The sequence below is a fragment of the Euleptes europaea genome, chromosome 8, assembly GCF_029931775.1.
Source record: "Euleptes europaea isolate rEulEur1 chromosome 8, rEulEur1.hap1, whole genome shotgun sequence".
NCBI lineage: Eukaryota > Metazoa > Chordata > Lepidosauria > Squamata > Sphaerodactylidae > Euleptes > Euleptes europaea.
This window is the reverse complement of record NC_079319.1, coordinates 54,460,290-54,488,201: the sequence shown is the minus strand read 5'-3', so window position 1 is coordinate 54,488,201 and position 27,912 is coordinate 54,460,290. Positions and strand designations below refer to the sequence as shown.

The 27,912-nt window shown below is 41.7% G+C and overlaps 1 protein-coding gene across 2 annotated transcripts in view; it reads right to left on the bottom strand.

Annotated features, from left to right (window-relative positions):
- The window catches only part of LOC130481581 (myosin regulatory light chain 2, smooth muscle minor isoform), a 198,849-nt gene extending 172,565 nt beyond the window's left edge, over window positions 1-26,284 (bottom strand). The window contains exons 1-4 of one of the 2 annotated variants that reach the window (XR_008933482.1): window positions 26,182-26,284; window positions 19,317-19,515; window positions 18,927-19,088; window positions 15,179-15,405 (exon numbers count right to left, since the gene is read on the bottom strand). Coding sequence is in view for 1 of the 2 variants with exons in the window: in XM_056854307.1 (XP_056710285.1) it covers window positions 15,233-15,405; window positions 18,927-19,088; window positions 19,317-19,500 (519 nt within the window). In the remaining variant the exon portion in view is untranslated. Of the gene's footprint in view, window positions 1-15,058; window positions 15,406-18,926; window positions 19,089-19,316; window positions 19,516-26,181 lie in introns of those variants that run through there. The other variant, XM_056854307.1, reaches the window with a different exon arrangement.
- Between the last annotated feature and the right edge of the window lie 1,628 nt (window positions 26,285-27,912).

Below are 27,912 nucleotides of genomic sequence, written 5' to 3'. Positions count from 1 at the left end.
CTGCAGAATTACAGCTCATGTCCAGACTACAGAGATCAGTTTGCCTGGAGAAAATGGATGCTTTGGAGGGTGGACTCCGTGGCATTTAATGTTTTAATTTGATATTTAGACTGTAATTGTATTGTAAATTATTGTTGGAAGCCACCATGAGCCCAGCCTGGCTCGGGGAGGGCAGGGTATAAATGGAAATAAATAAATAAATAACTAGATATAACAAATGGTTCTTTATTCTGATATGCATAGGGAATTAACATGTCATTTGCTGTGGTAAATTTCTAAAAAGGAAGGAGTTGAAGTTGTGCCATCTACTGAAATCCCCACTCCTGAACCGAAAGTGTATGGTGCCAGGCTGTGAATACTTGATGGTGAATGGAAAACATTGAACATGCTTTCCCCCCCCCTTTTTTTTTAAGGAAGAGATTGACCTAATGCTGGAGTATTGTCCCAGTATGGGTAGGTGGGCTCCATGCTTGCTGAAAATAACACAGATTCTGGAAAAACAAATGCAAACTGACAGCCACACACACACAAAAAAACCAGTGGAGCAGATTGCTCAAAGCATTAAACAAAACAAAAACATTTCTTCAAACATATCAGAAACAGGAAACCAGCCAGGGAAGCAGTTGAGCCATTAGATAACAAAGAAGTGAAAAGATTGCTTAAGGAAGAGGGCAGATGGCAGAGAAACTGAATAAATTCCTTGCATCTGTTTTTACTGCAGAAAATGTAGAGAACCACGGTTTTGGGGAAATCTGTGAAAATAGTCAAATTGAGGTGATGAGAAAAGAAGTTCTAAGGCTGATGGAGTAATTCAAAACAAGCTTTTGAATGCAGTTAAGAAGTGTCTGAAGGTTCTGAGAACAGATATGAAATTGTTGATCTTCTAAGTCAGTGTTATGTAACCTTTCACTAAACTTGGCCTCCCTACCAGGAAACTGGGAGAAGCAACACTGATTTTTCAAAGGGGATTCTAATGTCTGTTCCAGGTAAATCAGAAGAAACTGTTTTTTAAAGATTGGCTTTTTAAGCACAAAGAGGAACAAGGCCTGCTGAAGGAATATCAGCATGGTTTCCTCTAAGGGTCATCCAGACTTTATCAACATTTCGGTATTCTTTGAGAGGATTAACAAGTAAATGTTACATACTTAGACTGCAAAAAGAAGAAGAAGAGGAGTTGGTTTTTATATGCTGACTTTCTCTACCACTTAAGGAAGAATCAGACTGGATTACAATCACCTTCCCTTCGACACCCTGTGAGGCAGGTGAGGCTGAGAGAGCTCTAAGAGAGCTGTGACTACCAAGGTCACCCAGCTGGCTTCATGTATAGGAGTGGGAAAACCAAGCCGGTTCACCAGATTAGCATCCGCTGCTCATGTGGAGGAGTGGGGAATCTAACCCGGTTCTTCAGATCAGAGTCCACCCCTCCAAACCACCATTCTTAAACACTGCACCACTCTTTACAACATTATATCACTTCCAGGGTAGACCCAGAATTGATGTCAAACCTCTCTAGGAATCTCTGGAAACTCTAAAGTAAAATCACAGTAGTCCTGGGATTCCTAGAGCTGACTGGCATCACTTTTGGGTTTCCTCCAGAAGGGTTGGCGGACTGTCACCTGATGGCGTTTTTGTACATTATTTTCCTCCCACCAGCTGCAGGAGCATGGGGGGAAATGAGAGCTGGGGATCCCCTACCCCCAGCAAGCCTCCCTACACCTGCAACAATACTTAGCAGGATTTGTGTGTGTGAGTGCCGTCAAGTCACAGCTAACTTATGGCGACCCCGTAAGGTTTTCAAGGCAAGAGATGTTCAGAGGTGGCTTGCCATTGCCTTCCTCTGCATGGGCTGAGAGACTAGTAATGAGAGAACTGTGACTGGCCCAAGGTCACCCAGCAGGCTTCATGTGGAGGAGTGGGGAATCGAAGATCCGGTTTTCCAGATTAGAGTCCACTGCTCTTTACCACTACCCCACACTGCCTCTAGCAGGATTTATGTTGTTAATATTTCAGATTCTTTCAGCTGCCAGCTGCAAAACCCTTTCCCATCTTCACATCACTTCAGCCTGGTCTCCTAGGGAATAGTTTACTTCCCTTTAATCCCAAAGTGTTCATCTGTTGCAGTGCTGATCTGGATAGCCCAGGCTCGCCCAATCTCATCAGATCTCGGAAGCTAAACAGGATTGGCCCTGTTTAGTATTTGTATGGGAGGCCACCAAGGAATGACCAGGGTCCTGACGTGGAGGCAGGCAATGGCAAAACACCTCCAAACTTCTCTTCCTTGAAAACACCATGGGGTTGCCATAAATCAGCTGTGACTTGACAGCAAAAGAGAGAGAGAGATCGATCAAGAAAGCTTATGCTAGGATAAAGGTGCTACAAGATACTTGCTGATTTTTACTTACTCATCCATGTCTACACAATGAAATCATACAGTCACACAGTACTGTATTGTTGCTAGCTAACAAATTTCTTACAAGGGACTAATGTGAATCCTAGACTCACTGTTCAAGCAACATTTGTGGCCATGTTAGATTCCAGATAAATTTGGTTATACTGGATATGTTTTGTATAAAATATATTCCTAATTTGTTTGTTTTTAACATTTCATCAAACCCTTATATGAATAAAAATTATGGTGTGTTCTGGAAATTATTTGCCTATGTAAGTAGAATGTTCTTTTTGGTGTGAAGACTGTAGAACTTGTAGTGTAGGGATGAACTTTCATCTAGCTCAGTACATGTGTGCAGCAGCGTCCTCTGGTGGACATTGTTTGCACATTAGTGTTCTAAACTGTAATGTCAAACATTTTTGGTCAGACTTTCTCTTCAGATCCTCAAAGATGCCATCATTTCTGTCTGATGAAAGAAAAACCACACACAATTCAGTGCCTTCTGCCCAATAAGGGGTGGTAATGGAAAGAAGTTATGTACTTCTTTGCCGTGAAAAGCTTCAACTGCCCGTTTCCACACATTAAGCCTCTGTTTATGGGGCGAGACATTTGTTTCCTCCAGATAATTGGCAATTCTGCCCACAAGTCCTCACCTCCTCTTTTTTTCCCTCTCCCCAAATACTAGAACTTGAGGGCATCCAATGAAACGAATGGACAGTAGATTCAGGAAGGACAAACGGAAATACTTCTTTACACAGCAAATGATTTACATTGTGGAATTCACTGCCAGAGGACACCCCAGTGTCCTGAGGGGCATTTCTGGGGGCAGAGCTGCCTTTAGGCAGCTTCATAAACCCTTCCGGGCTGGAAATGTGCCATTTTGCAGGCATCAAGATACACCTGCAAAATCATGGCACAGCCTCGTGAAACTCCATGGGGTGTTCCATGGTCGTTGTTGTGTGTTTTTTTAAAAAAACTATTTAATGGTTTTTGGGGCTTGCTGCATTGGCCGTCAAACCTTCCCCTCCTTCTTAGGAATGGGCTGCCCATTAGTAAGAAGGAGTAATCCACTTGGGCGGAGCTAGCAACAGCAGCTCTGTTCAGTTTATTTTCTTTGTTTTAGCCATAGGCCACAACAAACAGGTAAATATTAGAAACAAAAAACATATAGTCACACAAAACCTGAAATGGTAAAAAAAAAAAACCTCCTACAGAGAAAACAAGGCACCAAAATATAGTTAGGTATTATGGGGGCCATCCTGTTTAATGGTGTATAGCCTACCCTATTGTCAGATTGTTTTATAATTAGTTCGTTTTACACTGGTTGCTTTATAGCTGGTTCAATGCCGTAATCTATGTGTTGCACATTGTTCGCTAGATTGTCAGCCTACAATTTATTTCCCTGCTTTCTCATGGCCAGGGGTCTCAAGTAAATCAACGATACTGTCTGATTGACAATACATTTCTTTCCTGTTTTGGCAAAGGCCACAATCTGTGTAATGTACTTGGTATTAGGAAGTGCATTGATTATTCGTCTGTAACATGGAGCAGCTACCACAATCTTGCAACAGCAGAGGAAATAAGGGTGTTTGGGAACATTTGAAGAAACAGGGCAAACAGTGATGTATCCAGGGCCACATCTACATTTTTTTTGAACGCGGCAAAAGTACAAAATGATGCCCCCATTTATTATATACATATTTTTCTTTATATATACATATATAATCAACATATGTAATATACATATATAATCAACAACTCTTTTTAAACAATAGAATTGTGTTGACCTCTATGAATTGTCAATGAATAATTACACTTTTACATTATCTTATCTGTCATGTGCGAATTCCTCAGTTTCATCAGACAAACTATAGAACTTTCAAAAACTGCAATCATTAGATCTAGTTTTAGACAAGTGTGTGCATTTTTCACCATGCAGCTGGCAATACCAACAATTCATGATCAAAACCATGTTGAAAATTGAACATGATATTCCAAGGAGCAATCTTAATATTAGCCAAAAATGTCATGCCTTTCTAAATATGGACATCTTGTTAAACATCTCTTCTTTTGAATCCAGGTTTTGCTGTAAGTGTCCTTGAGCTGGGGTTGGGGGGATAACTTCAGTGAGAAATCATAATGGAATTCTATGGCTGACCCTCTGTACTTGTAATTTACCAGATAAACTAAACATGCTCTGCTCTATTACCTTATAAAAGACTTCCATAGGTCTGGGTATATGTTATTCAATAGATACAACAGATATAGATGCACCTTTCTTTTTACAGGTAAATACCTTCTCAGATCTCAAAACACTGCTGATGTAGAACGCAGCAGGGGGATTCCTAAAGAGCAGTTCTACACCAGCTCTGTGCTATTCCAACAAGGGTTGTGCTGCTCTGTATTAATAGTGAGACAAAAACAGAAAAAAAACGTAATTTGAAAAACATGTTGCACATTCATTTGGGTTTGAATACGTGCAACTGTATTCAGTAAGTAAGTAATAGTTTAATATGGTCCAATATCAACAATAAAAACTTTTACATAATAAAAGAATAATAGCTATATACATCAATAAATACTTGTCAAACATAATCACACACTCATAGGAGAACCATTACAAACTAAGCTTAAATAAAACACAGTCCATAAATAAATATAAAAACACTCATCCATTAGGTTCGACCCATGCTTGCCTAGTCTTCATTACTCGCCATCCAAATTTGGCCGTTTTAAAGGTTAGCTCGGTGTCCTTATCTGAGAGCATGTTAGAGAGACGAGTTGCTCTAGTTCTCCCTGGGTAGCCAGCTATTACAAGGGAAATGTCTTCTCTAATTTTATTATAAATTTTGCAGTCAAAAATGTCATGTTCAAGGGTCTCTATGCTCCCATAAGAACAAGGGCATAAACGTTCACCATAGGGTATCTTTTTATATCTCCCTTCCAGTATAGCTGAAGGGAGAGCATTACCACGTAACAAGGTAAAGGCCCTCCTATAATCAGGGTTATCCAAATGAATAAGATAAGGACTCGGGGCCACATTAGTAAGGGTGCTTCGATTGTAACACACGTTTTTGAGTCTATTTAGATCATGCTGTCTTTCTACATCTAGTATTCTTTGCCTTATCAAGGCCCTGGCCTGCAAATAATCCATAGATAGAAGTAGTTGTTGGGAGAGACCATAGAAGCCTAGTTTATTCTTCAAACTCCTTAACCAGGGAGAGGCAAAAGTATCATACAAGATCAAATTAACAATTCCTTTAGGACAAAGTGCTGTTTTAAGCCAATAGGAAATCGCAGCTATCCATATCCTTGCTTCAATTGTAACCTCCCCAGTCTCTATTCGAACTGCAGCATTAGAGACACTGGAAGGGACTTGTAAAACAGCTCTCAAAAATTTAGATTGAATCTTCTCCATCTTATAGTAATTTGCCGTGATCATAAGCGGCGCCCCATATAGCATTTGAGAAAGAGATTGAGCCTTAAATAGCTTAACAGCTGCCATAACTGAGCGTCCCCCCCTTAGTGCAGAAATTTTTTTATATAGCTGCCACACTTTGGGGGGCATTCGAGGAGGCATAGGCTATGTGAGCAACTGCATTCATTAAAACACATTGGCCTTCATCTTGGGGTTGGAGCCCCTGCTAGCCTCATTCACAGAATGTGGCTGTAGCAATTCAGTAGTAAAGATGGAAATGCACTGTGCATATTTATTTGGAGGCACTTTCCTATGTGAAAAGTAAATTGAATGTAATGTAAAAGTAAAAGCAAACATTACTGCAATTACTGATTTGGTGAACAGGAAGAAGAGATGGCTTTGATTATTCACTGGGGAGAGGAACTTGCACAGGTGGGCAGCAGAGGCATGTGGCACATAAATAAGGGAAAGGTGCATCTACTGTTAGTTAGAAAACTAGACTATCTTACTTTAAGAGAAGTATCAAAGTGCTTTGTAGTTCATGATAGTTCAGAGAAAACTCCCTATCAATAGTGATAAGTACAATCTTTAAATCAACGAAGGCAGCATTCAAACGGCCCTTGTGTCTTGTCATAATGGTCCGTTAAAGAATATCCTAATTAACATCTGCTAGCTCTTTGACAGAGTTATTATGGGCTGCCCAGGCCTAAGCTTCACGCAGTAAAAACTTGGCCTAAAATTTTGGCCACTATTGTTATTAAATGCGCCGTCTATAAGATGATGGAAGTCCTTTTGCTGTCTTCCTGGAAGATGAAAGAACAGTGATGATATTCTAGTTATAAGGGATGAGCCAGTCAGATTAATAACATCACAATATTTTTTGGGATGACTCACCATTCTCAATTGGATTTAAAGAAGTTGCTAGCAACACCATCTTCTCCAGGGGCTTTAACGTTTGATAATGAGACATCTACTTCTGCATTTACAAACAGAATACCATAAATCACTGTCAAGAAGATTGCTAGGAGGATTGAAGGAAGAATGTGGAATACAGCTAGAAAAAAGGTTCCACTCTGAATTAGAAATACTGGATAATATTTATGTCTGTGGACACGTGTTGCGGAGTGGTAGGTACAGGGAGAGAGCTTGCATAGTTTCCCCACCTGCAATTTGTTATGGGTATTATATTCTGATTGTAACTCCTATTAATCACACTGAAAATTACTGAAAGGATATAAAGGTAAAGGTCCCCTGTGCAAGCACCGGGTCATTCCTGACCCATGGGGTGACGTCACATCCTGACGTTTCCAAGGCAGACTTTGTTTACGGGGTGGTTTGCCAGTGCCTTCCCCAGTCATCTTCCTTTTACCCCCAGCAAGCTGGGTACTCATTTTACCGACCTCGGAAGGATGGAAGGCTTAGTCAACCTTGAGCTGGCTACCTGAAACCAACTTCCGTTGGGATCGAACTCAGGTCGTGAGCAGAGTTTTTGACTGCAGTACTGCAGCTTAACACTCTGCGCCACGGGGCTCTTACTGAAAGGATATACAATTGTTTAATATCATGGCCCCACATGAGGAGTCTTTGTAGAAATACAGGTAGGTTGTGCACCTACTGCTACATACAACCAATTTCCCTACCCAAACTGTACTCATTAATGACTGGAAGTAGGTGATGCATGCTACTGAATTTGGGTACTTTCCCTACTGCACAGCACCATTTTGTATATACAGGGTGGCATCTAGGGGAGAAAGTTTGGAAGCTTCTAGTAGCAGTAGCTTTCTATCTAGCCAGCGTGGTGTAGTGGTTAAATAGCAGTGGACTTTAATCTGGAGAACCGGGTTTGATTCCCCACTCCTACACATGAAGCCAGCTGGGTGACCTTGGGCTAGTCACATTCTCTCAGAACTCTCAGCCCCACCTACCTCACAAGGGGTCTGTTGTGGGGAGAAGGGAAGGCGATTGTAAACCGGTTTGTTTCTCCTTAAAAGGTAGAGAAAGTCAGCTTATAAAACCCAACTCTTTTTCTTCTTCTTCTTCATATACCATCTGGGCTGCCCTTGCTCTTCAGGCTCTATTGACACATTAGCCCATGCCCTTTTGGAATGCCGTTTTTACGAGGAACTTCGATCGCACTATATTTCCCCCCTTTTAATATACAAATCCAATGCCTCTGTGACTGACATAATGCCTTTTTTACTAAGCGACAGGGACCCCAAGGCTACATTGTCAGTGGCAAGATTTGTTTCAGTCCTTATATCCCTCCAACACTAGATATATGCTGCTCAAGATCAATTGATCAAGGAGCTTCTAAGGGATAAAAGGATATACCATCTGGGCTGAGTTCAGTTTCTGCTCTGCTTGCAGGTATTGAAGTGCTTGCTGTATTATTTAGTAGCCAATGATAAATAACACAGTCGGAGGTTGGAAGATTAACGATCTGTTTATTGTGGCCAAAATAATGCAGTCGGGTGTGATTACCTCAAAACAAGCAGGTAAATTCACACACTAGAACAAAGGATTGCCACGACATTTATAACCTCTGGTCAGGGGTGTTACAATATACGCAATACAGAGCCTAGGCCCACAAAGACCCAATGATGGACACCTTTGGATTAGCATAGGCCTATCAGTGGGAGTTGAGGCGGGGATTTAGGTGGCTACATGATCTGGGACGGGGAACTGAAACTTAACATTCCATAAGCGGTAGGTAATTCTGGGCCGTGTATTGGTGGAAGGCTTTACCAGACACAGAGAGCCTGATTTACTGACTCATGACTCCCGGGTGCCACCTTCCCAAAGCCCTCATGTGTGTGCACATGAACACATAGTGTTTCAAACCAGCTCTTATACTTTAGGCCTAGCATTTCCATAAGAGCAATTATGCAGACTGAACACAAAAGCATACATTCAAATAATAATAATGATTACAGGCATTACAGTATCTAGCCTGGGTGTAATCAGGGACATGAGTCCTTTGGCCACTAGCCCAATGAATCAGGATCTGCCCCGGATGTGTTTAATTGTAGGGTTTAAATTGGTTATTTTGTATTTGGAAATCTCTGTAAGTTGCTTTGGGTCCCTATGAGGAGGCCTGAAAAACAAATAATTGATGTATATACAGAAACATATTTGTCTGTGGCCATCTGTAGCCCCAGAACCAAGTACCAATAAAAACCAGCTTGTAGAAGTATTGTTCAGAAGCTCTGTAATGAAGATATCATTTAATTTTTATGTGGAAAATTAGGAGGAAACTCTATAATATGTCCTCAAGCAAACAAGCACTTAACACTCATTAAGATATTTGTGGAGCACAGTGATACTATTTTGCAGTACAGAAGCACATGGCACAGTGAGGTTTGCTTTTTTCACAGCAAGGAGACCTTCAAACAAATTACGAGTGTGTGTTCATAAACTGTTACCAGATGCTTGCAATATTAGTTTCCCAATACATGTAACCAGTTTTAGCGGCTTAATCCAGTTGCCTTTAGGTGCAGTGCCTGCATGCAAAAGAATCCAACAAAGTTCAATGAAACCTTGTTTTCCCCACCTCCCCTGCCAACCTAAGTACATAAATATAAGCGGGCCACCCAGGGAATAAGATGCACTAAGTTCCCATGTCCCCATTCAATCTGCCTTTCGAGACCTGCAAGTTACGCTCCAGCACATAAGCAATTTTCATGATACATGGTGAAGATATCGGTAATGCATTTCATCAGTATATCCAGTTCTGAAGCTGGCTCCAGAACACAGATTTAAGAACTCCACACAACAATGGCCATGTGTACAGAGAAAGGGAATTTCCCCCCAACAAACCCAGAGGAATCTCCAGGGTTGCAGAAAAATCTAAAATCCAAACAACAACAAGGTGGCGGGGGTGGGGGGGGGAAGCTGCTATTACTGGGGATGCATAGCAACCCTTGTAAGCAAAGTTGCAGCATATGGGTGTAGAAGGACAAGGGAGGAGGGAACAGCAGCAATAAAAAGAGGGGCAAGATGGAAGAATAATGACAGACACAACAGCTGCAAGAGGGCTAGGGAGGACTTCCCCCCCCCATCTCCAAGCCATCCAGCTGATGGGGTGTGTTGGTCTGAGGTACTTTCTCCTCAATTCCAGCCGTCAACAGGCCTAAAGGAGCAGTAGAGGCTTGAAGCACAGGACACACTTTTGATTCCACATTCAGCATGTTCTTTGCACCCAAGCCTCTGGCTGCCAAGAAAGTGAGCAAGAAAGCAAGAGGAGAAGAAGACAGGGAGGGGATGGATGTTTCCTCCCTTGTAACTTCTGGTGGGCCCCTCTTTTGTTATATCTAATTCTGTACAGGGCCTTAGAATGTGGGCCAAAAATCTGTACAATGGAGGCAGGGACAGACAGGGATAAAGCTGAGGGAAATTTCAGGTTTGTAGAAAAACATAGGCATCTTAAAAATAAAAAAAAAACAACCAGAAAGAGTTAAAACTCCAAATAATAGAATCAACATCTGTACCTTTAAGAGTTTTAACTCTTCAGATATCTGAATTTCTTTTAGATGGAGTATGGGTTGCACACAGAAGTCATCAACAGAGTCATAGCACCCACAGTGGTCTAACTAGCCACCTGAGACAATGGGGCAGCAGAGAGGAAAGGGGGCAAAATTGTGCCCCTTGCCCTTCTCCTGCAACAGCAGCGCTGCTGACAGAAGGGATAGTTTTACTCCATATCCCTCCTTGCTACAGGCTCCCTGATCCAGATAGCTACTAGTCTGCAATTTCCAGGTTTCCAGGACCCAATTTCACAAGGTTGGAAGAGACTGCTTGGTGGGAGGAACGCAGCAAACCACCATGCACTTTCTACTGTTGACGCTCATGGATGCTGCCCTGTGATTGCAGCTTGCAAAAATCCCATAAGCCATTTCAGGTTCATTTTCGCAACCAACACTATAAACAAATTACTACTTGATACCTCTTGGGTGAAAAACCAGAATATGGTACAGCAGAGTTACCACCATGCATAATGTCTTACTTTTCATAGCAAGCATAATGTGAACAAAATTCTGTATATCAAGGAGTTAACACACTTTTGGAAATGGTTTAAAAATTACTAATTCCCATAACCCTATATTACCAACATTTGGAAATTCCTGGCTAGGGGTTTGCAAACGTACCATATGTTCTTCTATGGTTGCTTGGCTGCTTATATTCCCAACTTATTATGTGTTTGAATGATACTGCTGGGATTCTTTTGGAGTTAAAGCCCCTGACAGGCACACATACACATGAAAACAGACTAGATAAATACAAGAACGTAACTGTTTCTGACATGACAATGTTTTGCATGAAGATTATGATAAATGCGATTAAAATTACCTCATGAAGTTAAGCCTCAACGCCAGTATGCCACTGTAAAAAACTGTTGTTTGAAGTATTTGCTGCAAGATTTTGTAGAACAAGAGTGAAAAAAGCATGAAACCACAGCAGCTGTTAATTGCATGTTCTTCAGACTGATAATACCTAGGGCTAATGCAGATCCTACCACATCAAATTCAGTTGTTAAAACTTTATAAAAGCATCCTACAAGCTGCCAGAAGGTGCTCTTAAATATTTTCCATCACCCCTTCCTCAGCAGCATCCTGAGATCTCCAAAAGCTGGTGCTTGTAATCACACTCCTGTGGACAAAGTTCTATTAATAAGGAGACTCTGGTAATATCACTCCTTACTTTCTTCCTGTGCTGACAGCCTCTTGAGTCAGCAGAAACGCTGCTGGAAGGTGGAAGTGGGAAATAGCTGTGATCATGAATCCTCTTGTGCTTGTGATACATAGAAGCCAACCCACTGAGCCTTCAGTACAATGGCAGACTGGAAAGAGCCATTATCATAATTGCATAGGAGTATTGATCCCTATTGCCCCAATTCTCATTAATATCAGCATTGCACAACGAAGAACTATGACCTGTGTGGTCATGTAACAGTATCATACCAGAAGTGTTCAATGTATCACTGCAATTGGTCATGCAATGTAGAACCTAAAGGCATTTTGTATAGAACGTCTGGTGTTCTGTTCGGTAAGCACAAGAGCAGTGGCACAAAAAACGTACAGAGGAAAAAAGATGACAAACATAAGGTATTCAGTGATTGTAGTTTTCACATACGGTTTGAACTACGCAAACTAGGCCCCTGAAAACTGCCTCATAATGGGCTACAAGGAGATTAGCATGCACTGTGTCTTGGGGCTTGGATATATGACAGGTATATTTTGCCCACTGAAATAACCCATGCTATATATACCCATTGTTAACACAGTAAAGTTCAGGAATGACAAAAATAAATGTTAATAGAAACAGATGATACACTGAAGTGCACATCTCCTAGTTTCATTGGGCCTTCCCCTTCCTACGGTGATCTCCTGTGTCCTGGCTTTTTGTCTGCAGGAATTCCTGCAATCCCTAGTGATACCTTTTTGACTACTGCACTGGTTTACTGGGGAAGGGGAAGGCAAGGAAGCGATGTGCTACCACAAATGCCTTTTACTCACACAACCATAGGACTCAACCCGTAGTTTATCACTCAAATAAAAATAGGCAACTATAAACTGAGTAATTATATATGGCTGTTCATTTCTACTGTTTAACAGTTTTTAAAACAAGTTTTTCATTTTATTTTCAATCCATAAATTCTTACTGCTTTTTAAATAAAAAGTAGGTCATTTTATCAGACAGCAATAAACCTGTCAACAGGTTTTAATAAGAAAAACTTATTGCATATTTGGCAAGCAGCCTTTCAAGAATGCACTGCTGCAGAGATCTTGCTGACACTTCCACACCACGCACCAGAGTTACCATGGCGTAAGAGAGCTGACAAATACATCCCTTAGGGAGAAAGAACTGGCTGGGTGGTCTGAAATGCAGTGTTATAATTAAAGGACAAAGACAAGCAAGCCAGACAGAAAGGGAAGAGGCTAGAAATGGCAATCAACATGAAATGTCAAATACAAATAGAACAAAACTTTGCACACTAGTAGAGGCAAGACAATAAAATGAGATGAAAATTAGAGATAAGTCTAATGGTTTACACACACGCAATTTATTCACATGCATGTAGGTTTTATGAAATATGAAAAACCTCTTAAAACCACCATAAGACCTTTAACATTAAAAGTACTTGAACAGAATAGTGGCACGCTAAAAAGAAATGAAGATACACAGGACTGAGTGTTAACATCATGTTATATTTTCAGGTAAAAAAAACAACTAGTGAGGAACAAGATTGAGAGCCCATTCCTGAAAGGTGGGGGGGAAAGCTCCTTAGGAGCCAGAGTGACCTCACACTGGCTTACGTGCCACCTTTTCACAGAATAAGATGGCACCGGTATGGGAACAACATACCGGTGTCTGGGCGCTGCCAGCCCCCGCTCCCAGAGCAACCACACTGGCAGGGGTTTCCTGGAAGGGAAAGCCCATGTTGCTCTGGGGGGGGGGGCATTCCCAAGGGTAGTGCTGCCTTTAGGCAGCTTCCACAGTGCTTTTGCCCCGGGGACACCCCCTCATGCAGTGGTGGGGCTGCGCCACCTTTTTTGGTGGCGCAGCTGTTAGAGACAATGGGGGGTTTCCCCCTGTCTCCATTTTTACTTGTAAAACACCCTTTTTTGCCTCTGTGGTAGCCAGGAAGCCTCTAAGGAGGTGCTGCGATTGTGCTACTCCCGGGCGCCATGGATCTGCAACCCCCCTTCAGGACTGGGCTGTAATTTTACTCCTTATAACCTCAAGTCCCAAGGCAGCCGCATAAATTAAACCTTGTGGTTATTGTGGACTTCATTCACGGCAGTATATCAAACAAAGAAAGTTTTGTATCACAAGTCCCAGAAAGCTGTGTATACTTTACACACACAATTGGTGAAGAACTCCTGCATTTCCCACAGAAATTCATGGGTGAAGCTACCATCCATCTTGAGACTCTCTCCAGTTCACATGGGAGACCAATAGAATAAAAATGCTTTGGCCATTCAAGGTGGCATGGTTCTTGAACACCCTCCCATACTACAGACAGGTGGATCAAAGAGATAAGGATGGGTCCTTCCATCTCCTTTTATGCATTTTGCAAAGAGATGGGAAGTGACTACCCTCTCAGGCAAAGAAGGAATGATGTGGAGAATAATGCAGAAAGTTGAGCTGGTTGGCCTATTGAGCAATAGGATGTAGCAGGCAACTTAACAGTATGGCAGCTGGTTTAGGGACGGAGAAAGTAAAAGCAAGAAGAAATTATTCTCCCTGACAGGCATTTGATTTGTCTCATAGAACAGTAAAACCCTTAGAACCCTGGGCTGTGGGGAGGAAAGGAGCAGCGAATTTATCACCCTCCAGCTGCAGTTGCTCTTTTCATCCTTATTCTGCACAGCTGTTGAAGGAAAAGCAGCTGAAGCAGGACAGTGATAGAGAGTTGTAGATCCTTGCCGGGAATGAAGGCAGGATATAAATGCAATAAATAAACAAATAAACCCATGTAAGCGAACACTACCCAGAATGGCCATGGCCTATGGCTCTTTTGTAACTTAAATCAAACTACCTTCACCCAGTGTTAACATACACAAGCAACCATTTTAACGCAGAAAATGACCTCTTTAATATTAAGGTCTGTTTTCACTTAGGAAACACGTACAAATATATTCTAGCCCAATACAAAACAGTGAATAAAATGGGTAACAGAGGAACCTGAAAAGCTTTAGAGGACACCAGCTATGCAGCATGTGACCACACAGTCTCTCCCCCACTTCTTTCCTAAGGAGAGCGTTTATTAACTAATTAACTAACTAAATTTACAGGCAGAATTTAGACTCCAGTCGAGAGACCCATGCTACCCAAGTAGAAAGTATGGGTTTGAGAAAATCTCTATTTCAGGATTGTGTAGACAAAAGTGCAAAACGAAATGTGAAAGAGCAGGTAAGTTTAATGCTACTATGCCCCCCGTCTCTCCCCACACAAAAAAAGTTCCTTATATATATTTGTGTTCTATAAACTCTAATATTTCACATCCTGTCTTTCATAGAAAGGATAAACTTTGGATTGTTAACTTTGAATAGCTTCAAATAAACTCTCATGCTTCACAAGGCAGCATTTGAGGTATTTTATTGATATAGCAATCTTTATTTCAAAATGGCATTATTACAAAATGTAAAAATCCAGCTAAACCAGAAACATTGAGATTCCCCCCCCCCCCGGGCCTTCTGAGTCATTGATCTTTCCCTCCAAATCTCTCACAATAATCTCAATCCCCCCCCCCATCAGCCTGATTACACAGGTGCAAGATGTGCCAGAATGGCCTGGTGCAGATAAATACATCAAAGGCAAAAGCTGTAAAAGCTAAATGCATGCAACAGGTGCTACCAGGAAAAAAAAACCTCAGATAACCGCAAGTGAGATCTAAAGAGAATTGCAGAGGCAAGAGTTCCATTTCAGTCATCTTTGTCCTTTGCTCCATGTTTCAGGATACGCGTGAACTCAATGTAGTTGAAATTGCCCTTTTTATCAATTGGCGCCTCTCTGAACAGCTCATCTACTTCTTCATCTGTAAACCTGTCTCCCATTGTCGTCAGCAACTCTCTCAGGTAGTCTTCCTGAATGAAACCTAGAAATACAAAGCATTAAAAACCTTTACTGAAAAAGAAGGCCCTGTAATTAAAAAAAAAAAAAAAAGACTTAAATCATACGTTTGCTGGATCATGCAAAACAAATGGTATTTGACGTTTTCATTATGATGAAGAAAAAGCAACAATGAACTTAATTAACTCCGTTTTTGAAATCTGTTTGCATTAAATACAAACAGACAAAGCCTCATGCTCCAGGACTGAAAATCAAGTGTTGGTGGAAGTTGATGTCAAATTAGTAATTATCATTTCCCCTTGGAGATGACAGCCTTGTTCTTTTGTGCTGTGCTCACATTTTGGTAAAGAACAATGAAGTGCCTCTAATTCCCACCAGATAAAAAGATCCCACAATTAAAAAGGAATGCAATTTAATAATGGCTGGAGAACTCAAACTCTAGAGGTTTTAGCATGGAGGCATTCCTGAAAATTATCACAACTGGTGGACCCACAAGGACTTGCAGGGAGCATCTCATTTTCCCTTGCCCCTTCCCCTGCTATTTCCCCTACCCTGCTTGTATCCTGTGAGGGAACGTCATATTGTAAACTTGTCTGAGCAACTATATGAATTGGATATCCTATCATTGGAATCATTAATGTGAAAAGACATATGTGGTTGCTATTTGTATCCTACAAAAAGATTAAGAATTATATGAAGAAAGATTGAAGCTCTATCAGCTTATATTGAAAAATAACCAACATAGATGATTAAACGGGACTGAGGAAGAATTCAAAGAATTGAAACGATCGTATCCCAGTTTACTTTTCTGCTCATTGAAGACTTCAACCTCAGAGTGAATTGTAACTGTACTTGTATATTGCCACTATCTGGCATTTCAATTGGCTGAATGCAACTTGTTATTGTGAATACAGATTTGTTATAATGTGCTATTAGTAGCATTTTTCAGCTATTTTCTGTACTTTCTTTCTAACCTTGGGTATAGGTAGAGGTGTTTATTTGGATTGCTTAATTTCCCCTACCCTGGCAACCCCCCTACCCTGGCAACCCCCATAGCCTCTTCTTTTCCTACTTCTTTTTCTCCTTCCCACTCCCCAGCCAAACTACCTTTATCTACCCCCCCCCCCGCCGTTTTCAGCACTCGCTCCTTCGCTGCTCCTGGCAGCCCCTCCACAGGAAAAGTCTGGTTGAGTTGTACAGTGGCTACCAGAACCAGGTTGGGTTCAGTGGAATGGTGGCTGAGGCTGCCAGGTCTGCCTTCTTCTTTCTTGCCCACCTACCAGCTGGGCTGAGTTGCAAGGCAGCCATTGCGACTGGGTCAGACTGAGATGTGTGGGTAATGGGTATCCAGCAGTCGCCATTGAGCCTGACCCTGGAGAGTACTCCTCCATCAGAGGACGGTACATGTGGAGGCTTTTCTAGGACTGTTTGAGCCTGCCAGTCCACACCTGTCCCCGCTGCTTTGCCTTACAGAAACCAAGGCTTGGCAATATTGTTGTGGTTGCCTAGCAGTGCCCAACAACCTCTGACAGTTCTGTCGGCATTCTTAAAGCTACAGGCATTGTTTGTTATTTTTGGGAGTTTTCTGCAGGTTTGCAGAGAGATCCCCACTGGCTGTCCTTAGCTCCATTTTGTGGCTCTATTGACTTTATCTTTTATGTTGTGGCTTGGAAATACCTGTATTAATACCCTAAGGGTTTCAGTATCTACTCAAAAACCTTTGAAAGAAGTGTGAAAAAAACTGATTGTATTTGTGATGTATTCACTACCACAAGCCTAATTCCATGATCTGAGCTATTTAAACATCCCCCTGTAGATTATATTGCTGCATATAGTATGTATTATCTGTTTGCTGTATTTCTTATCCTGCTCCGCTGCACTGTCTTTTACTTGTGTAGTACTATTTTCTGCATTGTATAACGTCTAATATGTTGTGCTTTGTTTCAAAGTTCTGTAATCCTACACCAATTGCATTGCTTATTAAATGTCACGTCCTACTGACTGCATTTATTTATACTATGTAATCTGCCTTGACTCTCTGGGAGAAAGGCAGAATATAAACAAATCCTGTTTTGTGATGGCAAAAGTCAGTGTGTTTCACTTCACCCAGTCTTTAACAACCATTTAGCATAATCACTGTTGGCTTTTGTACCTCAAGCACCTCTGTCTGTGGGAAGGTAAATGTTCTTCAGTGAAGTCCATTGTTTGCACTGCCCTGCAGACCAATTGTAATATTTCCTGGATCACTTTGTCAAAACAAATGGGACTTTTTTTATCCCAATAAGCTACCCTGGCTGGAGCAAAAACACTCCAGTCACAAAAACAGTAGAGATGGCCTGTAAACACCTCAGCAATCAGTAAACATCCCCAAGTATTTTTCTGTAGGGGCATAAGTTTATTGAAGCCCAGGTAACAATGCCCTAAAAGGACAAAGTTGTTGAGACAATTCTCTATGCATTTTGCCAAAAAAAGTTATTTAACCACAGCATTTTTGCTTAAAGAGTTTTAACCATAATTATTTTCCAAATACATGATTACAGCTGAACATCAAGACAAAAATAATGACGACTACTGGGGAATTATGCAACTTTCAGCTTGACTATGAAGAAATTGTTCAAGATTTTCTATTCCTTGGCTCCGTCATCAATGAAAAGGGAGACAGCAGCCAAGAAATCTGAAGGAGACTGTGACTGGGAAGGACAGCCATGAAGGAGCTAGAAAATATTCTTAAGTGTAAGGATGTGTCACTGGCAACCAAGATCAAGCAATTGATGCCATACTATTCCCCATTACTATGTATGAGTGTGAAAGTTGGTCAGTGAAGAAAGCTGACAGAAAGAAAGTTGATTCCTTTGAAATGTGGTGTTGGAGAACGGCTTTACAGATAATTGTCCACCAAAAACAGAAATAAGTGGGTTCTTGATCAAATCAAGCTCCAATTCTACTCAGAAGCTAAAATGACTAAACTGAGGCTATATTACTTTGGTCACATTATGAGAAGGCAAGACTCAGGAAAAGACAATAATGCTAGGAAAAGAGGAAGACCCTACATGAGATGGATTGACTCAATAAAGGAAGCCACAGCCCTCAATTTGCAAGACCTGAGCAAGGCTGTTAATGATAGGACATTTTGGAGGTCAATTCATAGGGTCACCAAAAGTCGGAAGCAACTTGATGGCACTTAACACATGCACATTTTCCCATCCTAGAACAGCTCTTCTACCTAAGAGTTCTATGTGCTACCTGGGACTTCTGTTCAGTCCTGCAAATCTGCCCCTTTGCAAGCTAATAAGGTCTGTGCAGTCTTCTCTTTCATGCTTGCTCCAATAATAAAGTTACACACATCCTAGGCTATTTATCTTTATCGATTAGGTAATTTTCACTAACAGTCTGCTCTACTGTTGTATCATAAAGATAATCTTGTATCATAAAGATCTGTTGCAAATACTCTACCTGAATCCATGTTATATATTAATCATAAAGAATTCAAGAAAGGTCATAATAAAGATCCAAAGGACAGCCCTCTCTGATGTTACAGCTTTTTACCTGTTGCTTCTTCATCAAAGCAAGCAAAGGCATTTCTGATGACATCTTCTGGATCAGTGCCATTTAGTTTCTCTCCAAACATCGTCAGAAACATAGTGAAGTTGATTGGTCCTGGGGCCTCATTCATCATGGCATCTAGGTATTCATCTGTCGGATTCTTTCCTGCAATCAGGTATTCATATCTTTAATATTTGAACATATATGATATGACTGTTACAGAATCAGCTTTTTAACAAATGATGCAGCTTTAAAATGTTAAGATTAATAAAAACTTCTGGCACTGAAATCATTAGAAAAATGCAGGCAAAGCGATTCCCGCCCCCACACACACACTACTTTTAGCAGTAAACAGGAAGCTTGCATAACCAGGGACAAGAAAAAAATAATTACCAAGTGAAGCAAGCATATCATGCAGGTCTTCTTTGTCAATGAAGCCGTCTCTGTTTTGATCAATCATGTTGAACGCTTCTTTGAATTCTTGAATCTGTGACTGATCAAACATGGCAAACACATTGGAAGTTGCCCGCTGGGGGCGCTTCTTTGTGGTCTTGGTCTTTGCTCTTTTGCTCGACATATTGGCTGTTGGATTCTAGGAGGGGGAGGGAAAATAGTCAGTGATTTCTATAGCCCAGACAAGAAAATGACATACATGGGATATATTTGGGTCTACGAAGCTATTACTCCTGAGTAAGAATTCCTAATAAATAACAGTTACATTTTGAATGTACCGGCTTATTACTGCAAGGAAGACTGGAAAACTGTGTAAGTACACTAAAATAATAAAACAAGAATTTTAAAAAATGAGTTGAATTTTAAAAAAACTCTTAATTTGTTAAACAGCTAGTGTGATCTAATGGCAAAGGTCTTACATTTTGATGTGGGAAAACCAAGTTCAAAACAGCGTTGCCAAGAAATTCATTTGAGTGGACTAAAGCTCTTTAGAGAAAGGATAGGCCTCAAATGATAAAATAAAATCACTACAGAGTAGACACATTACCTGGAGCTGATAAAACTGAGATTTTCAGCCATATTAGATGGCTGCCAAGATACCCTCAAAACAGGACTCCTACATTTATGAGATAATACGCCCCTTTAGGTAAATGCATCCTTACATTTCTTAGAAGTAGTAATTCTAGCTACTTCTGGAAAAGCTCGGTAATCACAATTTAGTCACACAGTTGAGCTCCTATGCAGTTCTGACTTCACAATAATCCAGTTTCCCCTGTGAATGGACCTGATGTTTTCTCCCCTATTAAATTTTCCTTGATCAAGGAGAAAAGGCAAAGCAGCCAGCCTTATAACAGAACTTCTTTAAACCCCTGGTCTTCAATTAAATCCATCACTAAGCAAACAATATCTGCAATACCATCTTAACTTACTGATCAGTATTAAAGCTCCCTAAAGAGAGAGAGAAAGAGAGAAAGAGAGAAAGAGAGAAAGAGAGAAAGAGAGAAAGAGAGAAAGAGAGAAAGAGAGAAAGAGAGAAATATTTTTGCAACCTATTGTGATCTCAGGTTAATGCAGGGACACCTGTCATAATGTCCCATTATTATTCATAATTGTGGGCTGTAGATGTTTATAAATATAACAACTGGGAGAGATAAATGGTGGTCAAGCACAACCCCAACAAGTCCTAGTACAGATATCTCATACTTATGCATGATTTGTGCCGGGGGGGGGGGGAGATATGGGTAAAAGGACTGCTGTAGAATGACCTTAAAACAGCATTCAGATTGTTATGGAAGGTCTTTGGAGCAATAAAAGTATTGATAATGATACCTGAAATACTAGATTCTGAAGAATTACAGCAGATTCTAGAGTATTTCAGTCTACTAAATTGGTGCTTGGTATAAAGGTTTCTAATATTTTAGCTATTTATAAATTATTAATACTGCCCACAAATTACCACTATATCCAATTCTCAATGTGGACAAATCTGTGGATACATAAATTGAGTGATGGAAGCCATGAATGAACAAAGTAGATCTTTCAACAAACCTGAAAAAGCACAGTTTTGCAGAAAGATCTGAAAACTTGAAAATCAGGGCAATCCCCACCCTCAGTAATAAAAGCAGAGCCTGTGACTTGAATGCTCTGTCAGTGGCCACTGTGGAGGTTGCTAGGCAACCACTACAATATTTCCAGCCTTCAATGTGATTATGGACAGTATTAATAATTCACAATAGAATAACATTTCCAATACCTTAGGCAATAGTCTAAACCAAACAGAAGAACAAGCCAACATCTCTACAGTGTGGTAGTAGATATCAAAGAGGTTGATATCTCACAAGTGATCATTACATGCAAATTACATTAGAAAGTTATGATTGTGGAGCACTATGAGGTTTGCATCTTTGTTTCTGCTGCAATTATTATTCTTGTGATATACTGTATTACTCTAACTGAACATTAATCATTTCCAGTACAATGAAATGTTTTCTAAGTATAAAGCAGGAAACCATAATTTAGAGCAGTGGTTTTCCTTATGGCACAAGAATAATTTCACTAAATGAGGATGACGTTCTAAAGCAACCAAATCAACATAGTTTCTACTATCAGCTAAGCATAAAAAATAATTAAATGATACTTATTTATTTTTTATCCCTCAAAAAGCCTCATACACCACACGACAACTCACGCCTATTAAAATTCAATATATACATGAAAGCAGCTAGAGACATCCAAATCAGATCTTGCAAGCAACGTAAACTGTTTACTACTACTACTACAGAAACATATACTGTTCTGATAGCATGAATTTTCAACACACCCTAAAATTACAGTTTTGTCCTTATTGCTGTTCCCTTTCCTTTGAGAGAAACTGGAAAACTACATTGTTAAAACAAATTCCCTTTCAACCAGGCAATAGTCCACAACTGTACAGAAACATTCAAATGAACTCTACATTTCCTCCCAGCCTACAAAACCATAGATTTTGAAAGAGAAAACCCTTACCATATTATAAAGTAAAACTGCAGCTCAATCGTTTACTAAGCTTCCAAATGGCAAAGGTGATGTTGTACATGAGTTATATTGTAGAGGAGATCTACAAATAGTAACTCTGATTTCATCCACTGATTAAGTTCAGAATTTTAAACTTGCGTTCCATATACAACATTCCTCTGACACACAAGAACACAAGTTACTGTCATGGATTAAAAATAAGCTCAAGTAAGTCACCCAACAAACATTCATTGCCCTTTCACAACCAGAATAACCTCACAAGTAAACAGTAGATGGAAGATTCCATATTGAAATGTCTTTAACCCTATCTCAGATTTGAATAGTTGACTTACCACCCACATAAACTGAAGATGTTAGATTGAACAGATTCAGGATCACTTCATAGGTAGTATCACTACATGCAAGTGATACTACACAGGTATCGCTTGCATGTAGCCAAAGCACACACACGGACATGCACCACATACTCTTTTTTGCTCACCACATGTAGCATTCCTCGTAAGCGCAACCCTATGCCAACAGCACTCCCAATTACCCAAACCTCTGATTGTCTAACTAATTGGGATAATTTATATTTAAAGCACTTACAGGGATTAGGTGCTGCTTACAGAACAAGAGAGAAAATTGTGAGAGGAAGGCAAGAAACACTGAAAATAGAAATTGAAATAGCTATCCCACAGCATGTCTGTGCCTGCAGTGGGTTTCATCCCACAAGTTGCCCCCTGGGATTGATTCCCTAGGCAAACTTCAGTGAATTAAGAGGCACAACTTTGAAACTCTGTTTTTGCCATCAAGTCACAGCTCACTTATGGTAACCCCATAAGATTTTCAAGGCAAGATATTGGCAGGTGGTTTGCCATTGCTGGGCTCCAAGTTATGCCCTTGGTATTCCTTGGAGGTCTCCCATCCAAATACTAGCCAGGGTCAGGGCTGAGAGTGCGTGACTGGCTCAAGGTCACCCAGCAAGCTTCCATGGCGCGAGTGTGGATTTGAACCTGGGTATCCCATGTTGGCTCTCTAACTTTGAAACTACTACATTATATTATGTGGATTTTGGCAAAAAATATTTTGGGGAAAATAAAATCAATTGGATCTCAGCATTTTGTCACGTACTACCAAACACACAGTCCACAAATAAAAAGTCTCCTGGTTTTCCTGGAGTCAATAAAAGCAAGAATAGGTCTACATCCTATTCCTGGTGACCAAAAGAAACTTTAATGTCGTTGTCAACTATTCAACTAAAATGCAAAATGAAGAAGGAGGTCACAGAATTTGTCCATTCGTATTTTTCCTTTCCAGTGAAGAATTTTCTGTCCCCATAGCATTTACTAGTAGAAGCAGTTCAAGTTGGATGATTCATGGAAATTATACAACTAAAACATTCACTGAAACATTTTAATACTTGTACTAGCTGAAACTCACCAGCTAACTTACAAAGAGGTTTCTTGGATTTATCCACTAGAAACCCAAAAGAACTCTCTCAGTGAGCTCCAAAACAAAGGCCAAGTGACTATAAGCTATACTTCACTGTCTTATGAAAGCCACTACTTTACATATAATGTACGCTGCTATTTCCGATTTTCCATAATAAAAGCTGCACTTTGGAAACTATTTGCAGCATGTTAAGCTCACCTTTGGTGACCAGGCAAGAAAGCTTCACAAAAGTTTATTCTATGAAGTTATTCATGACCTGAGTCGCACATATCAGAAGACAGCCTCTTCTGCTCTGTTAGCTCTGTTCATCTGAGCAGGCTCTTTTGAAGTTGCTGCCCTGAAAACAGGTAAGATCAGTGGCTCTTTCTGACCAGTTTCTGTGGTGACTCCCACCTGGTGAAATAACCTCCCTGACAAAGCCAGATAGGCACTGACGGTATTATTGCACAAAATGGTAAAACAGATCTTTTAGCAGGTCCTTTTTACAAAAGGGATACTTTTGATTTTTAATGTCTGCTGAAAATTTATTAAGGTTTTTATTGTAGGTTTTTAATTTTGTACTATGCCTCAAGAAATGCAGAATAGAAATGAAGTAATAAAACATGTTTGTAAAGCAATTGCTTAGCAAAAACCAGCTTGAAATTTTAAAAGGAAATTACATTTAGTCAAACAATACAGTCCCCAAAGCCCTCGACAGTTCTGCTCATTTTATCCCAGTGTGTTTAAGGTGACTTGAATCAGAGAGGCAAGGTTTCCTTTAAGTGACACAGAAAACAGAGTTGAATGAATAAGGCAAACAACTGCTCAAGTAGTTTCATTGAGAGGATGATGCTAGCAAGTCTAATTTTAGAGGGCAACCACAATGCTATACCCTAAGTAACGCCAAGAAAATAACAAGCATCTCATATGACTTTCCCAGGCTTATGTACTGAACTTTAGAGAAATAGAGCCAAGTATACACAAGACACCTATTATGATGAATCTCAGTAAGTGTGTTAGCTCACATTTATATTTATACAGCAGCTCTTGTTTAGCTATTTAAATCAGTTCAATTTATACTTCAGGAACTATTTCACGGGGCTGGCCTTGTAATGAATATTGTGATTGAAATCTCGCAACAGTGAAATACCCCTTTTGACATGGTTTCTCTTGGAATGCATGACAGGATGCTCCATGAGAACTGAAACAACATTTTAAATACCCTGGCCTCAGAAGCAAATTAGCAGTTTCCAATCCTACTTTATGCAGTCAGTGTGCATGATGCCTGCCTTATTCTTGTACTCTTCACTTTTAACACTAACTTTTCCACAGCTACTTTCAGCTCTACCTTCCATGAGTAACTGCATCTGTAGCCCTGGGGGGCGCTGATCAAATTCTACAAAGAAACTGACTATTTCACGTGGCTGGAGGCTATAAATCAAGTCTCTTAACAAGTTTTTGAGTTGATGAATCGCCCAGAATGCCTGGAGAGGTCTTTAAGGCATGAAACACGAACTGTCCAAGTGCGTTTGGACTTACAAAAAGTGCTATCATCCCGCACCAAGCAATTCCCCTCTAGAAATGGGGGTTACCGCATTATGTATTCCAGCAATGTATTAAGAGTTTGAAAATGTTATAAAAAATACTGTTCGCACTTTGTTTGGCCCCTTTATCTGTGAAGACGTCTTCCAACCATTTTTTAGCTGTGGCATTAAAAGACCCTTTTAAAGTGATGTTTTTAATAACATTTTCAAACTCTTAATACATCGCTGGGAATACATAATGCGGTAACCCCCAAAACAATCTGGTGCAGACCTACCGAGGCAGGCCCCACAGCTCTCAGGAGAAAGAGAAAATCAATACAAAGCGTTTAAGACACATTTACGCCAACTGCCCCTCGCAGCGCATCAAACTCTCCTGTAGAAAGGAGGGCGCGCAGATCAGCAGCACCAAAGCTGGCAGGCAGTGGGCCGACAGCCATGGGCCATTTATGCATGGAAGGTTTTGCCTGGGATTTGCCGCTCTCTAGATGCACCTTTTCCCCATCCGAATTCTCAAAACTCTGCATGGGGGGCTTATGGTTGAGTTTTGAGAATTCGGATGGGGAAAATGTGCACTAAGGCCATTTCTGCATGGAAGGTTTTGCCTGGGATTTGCCGCTCTCTAGATGCACATTTTCCCCATCCCAATTCTCAGATCTCTGCATGGGGGCTTATTGCTGAGTTTTGAGAATTCGGATGGGGAAAGTGTGCATCTAGAGAGCGGCAAATCCCAGGCAAAACCTCCCGTGCATCAATGACATGCATAGTCGACAGTATTTGGTTCAGGGCGCCCTCTTGTCCTTGCCGGGCGGGAGCCGAAGTCACCACGTCCACGCCAAGGCCTGGGCGGATCCATCCGAGCGGCTTCTTGCAGCCATTTCCTGCCAGCCCATTTCGGGGCCCATCGAGGCGGCGCGCCTCTTCCCCAAAATTGGTCTCCCGGCCGCCCGAAATCTGTATCTGCCCGTCAGCATCTCCTCGGCGATGAGCCGAAAACGTCACCGAGCAACCCCCGTCCGCAATGGGGATAGACGCCCCTCGGCGCTGAGGGCGGAGGAGGACCCCGCCGGCCGAGAGGGGTGACGCCCCTCCTCAGTCGCGGCCGCCACCGCCATGACAGCCCCGCCCTATCCCGACGCGCTCCCGCGAGGGAAAGAGCGACACCCAGGCCCCTTCCCACCGGGCGGGCCGCAGGGGCTCGAAGGCGGCACAAGCCGGGCTTGTCCCAAAAGGAAAGGCGGCGGCGCCAAATCCTGGAGCCTCCCACTGCCGCCCCCTCCCTCCCTCCCTCAAAGGGACCAACTGCCCAACTGCCAAGCGAGACGGTTGTAGCTCACCTGAGCGGCAACAGGAGAAAAAAAAACCAGCCGCAAGATGACCCCGGCAAGACCCAACGGCAGGAACGCGAAGGACTCGAATAGGCTCGACACTTCCGGAGAGCGCAACGCCGGAACGAACTATTGTCACGCCCGATCAGGACTGGGGGGGGGGGAGGCAAGAATGAGACCGGGGCTTCAGCAGGGAGGACGGTTAGCGGTGGCTCAGGAAGCGAGTAAGGGGCCAAACACACATACCCTCTCCTCCTTTACCTAGATTTCAGTGTCGCCGCGTCCAGAAAAGGTTTGGAGTGTCGCCTTGCTCCGCCGCTCCCCTCTCCTGCCCGTTGAGTGGTACGGTCCCGTATTGCGCTCACCGCATTCCAAAGGGCTGGGCGGGGCGCGCGAGAGAATGAGAGGCTGATGCCCTTGTAAGGAAATTGAGGAGTCTTTCCTGTTTGTCACTAACGGCCGGGGATCGCCGCGCTGGTGACGTCGCGGGTCGGGTGACGTGTCTGGAATGGAACGCGGGGGGAGAGCGAATTCAAGGGAGCTCAAAGAGCTACTGTCTTATTGACGGAAGTTGTGTCTGTGCGTACCCTCAAATAAGGGGAGGGGGAGCAGACTGCAAATCGAGAGTTTACACTGGGACCTGGAAGAGGGGATCATATCCTGGGCTGCTGTGTCATGAAACTCTAGCCCTGTCCACAGTTTCTAGGGAATGCACTGGTGCACTTTGTGCATTATATGTGCATCGGGTCGAAAACTTGCAGCCTAATCTATCTCACATATGCATTATAAGGGTCAAGGGGAAAAGGACGTACTCCACCTCAAGCCCCTTGGAAGATTGTTCTACATGAGGGATCTTCATGTTTTACATAAGGGATCATCGAGCTGTTTCACTTTTATCCAAGCCCCTTGGAAGAGGGGCTGGATAAAAGTGAAACAGCTCGATGATCCCTCATGTAAAACATTTCCTAGAAATAGGAAATTATCTCAGCAGGAAAAGAACTAGACCAGGACTTTTATTCCCTTGTGGCTGTTTTCTGCTTTCATGTAGTTTTTAGGAGCAGAAACATTCAAAAGATGCTTCTGTGGGTAATCTGAAAAAGTGCAAGCCATTCTACCATTCTCATTCTTCTGCATGTGTAGATTTGACGTCTGGAAAATAATGTGCTGATGGTATTCTTACTCTGCTCTTGCTTTGTAGTGCTGAGACATGGCAACTACCAGGGAGAACAAGAGCTGAGCCGGGGTTCTGTTTCAGGTTCCAGTAGTTAGGAACAATTCTGCTGTTTCCTAACCACAAACCAACTTTGAGGACTAGCAAAATTATGACACATACTTTCAGCCAGACATGTTTTTCTAGAGAGTTGAAAGTAAACAGAAGAACCGTCATTGGGAGGATCTTGTATTTTTAAGAATGCCTGACATCAATCCTTCAGATGTGAGTCTCTCCAAGGAACTAGAGCAGGGGTGTCGAACTCAACTGTTACGAGGGGCGGTTATGACATAAATGTAACTTGGTAGGGCAGGGCCATACCTTGCTGCCCAGATCGAAAGCGGGGAGGGGTGGCTGCCTCGGCTGGCTTGCGGGCCGGATAAGAGCTCTCAAGGTGCCGGATCCGGCACATGGGCCTTATGTTTGTCACCCCTGAACTGGAATAAATACATTTGCATCACAGAGCTACACAAATCTATCCAGACATTTGGTATGTCAGTGGTTATTTTGCCTTCAGCAATGGGGGTAGA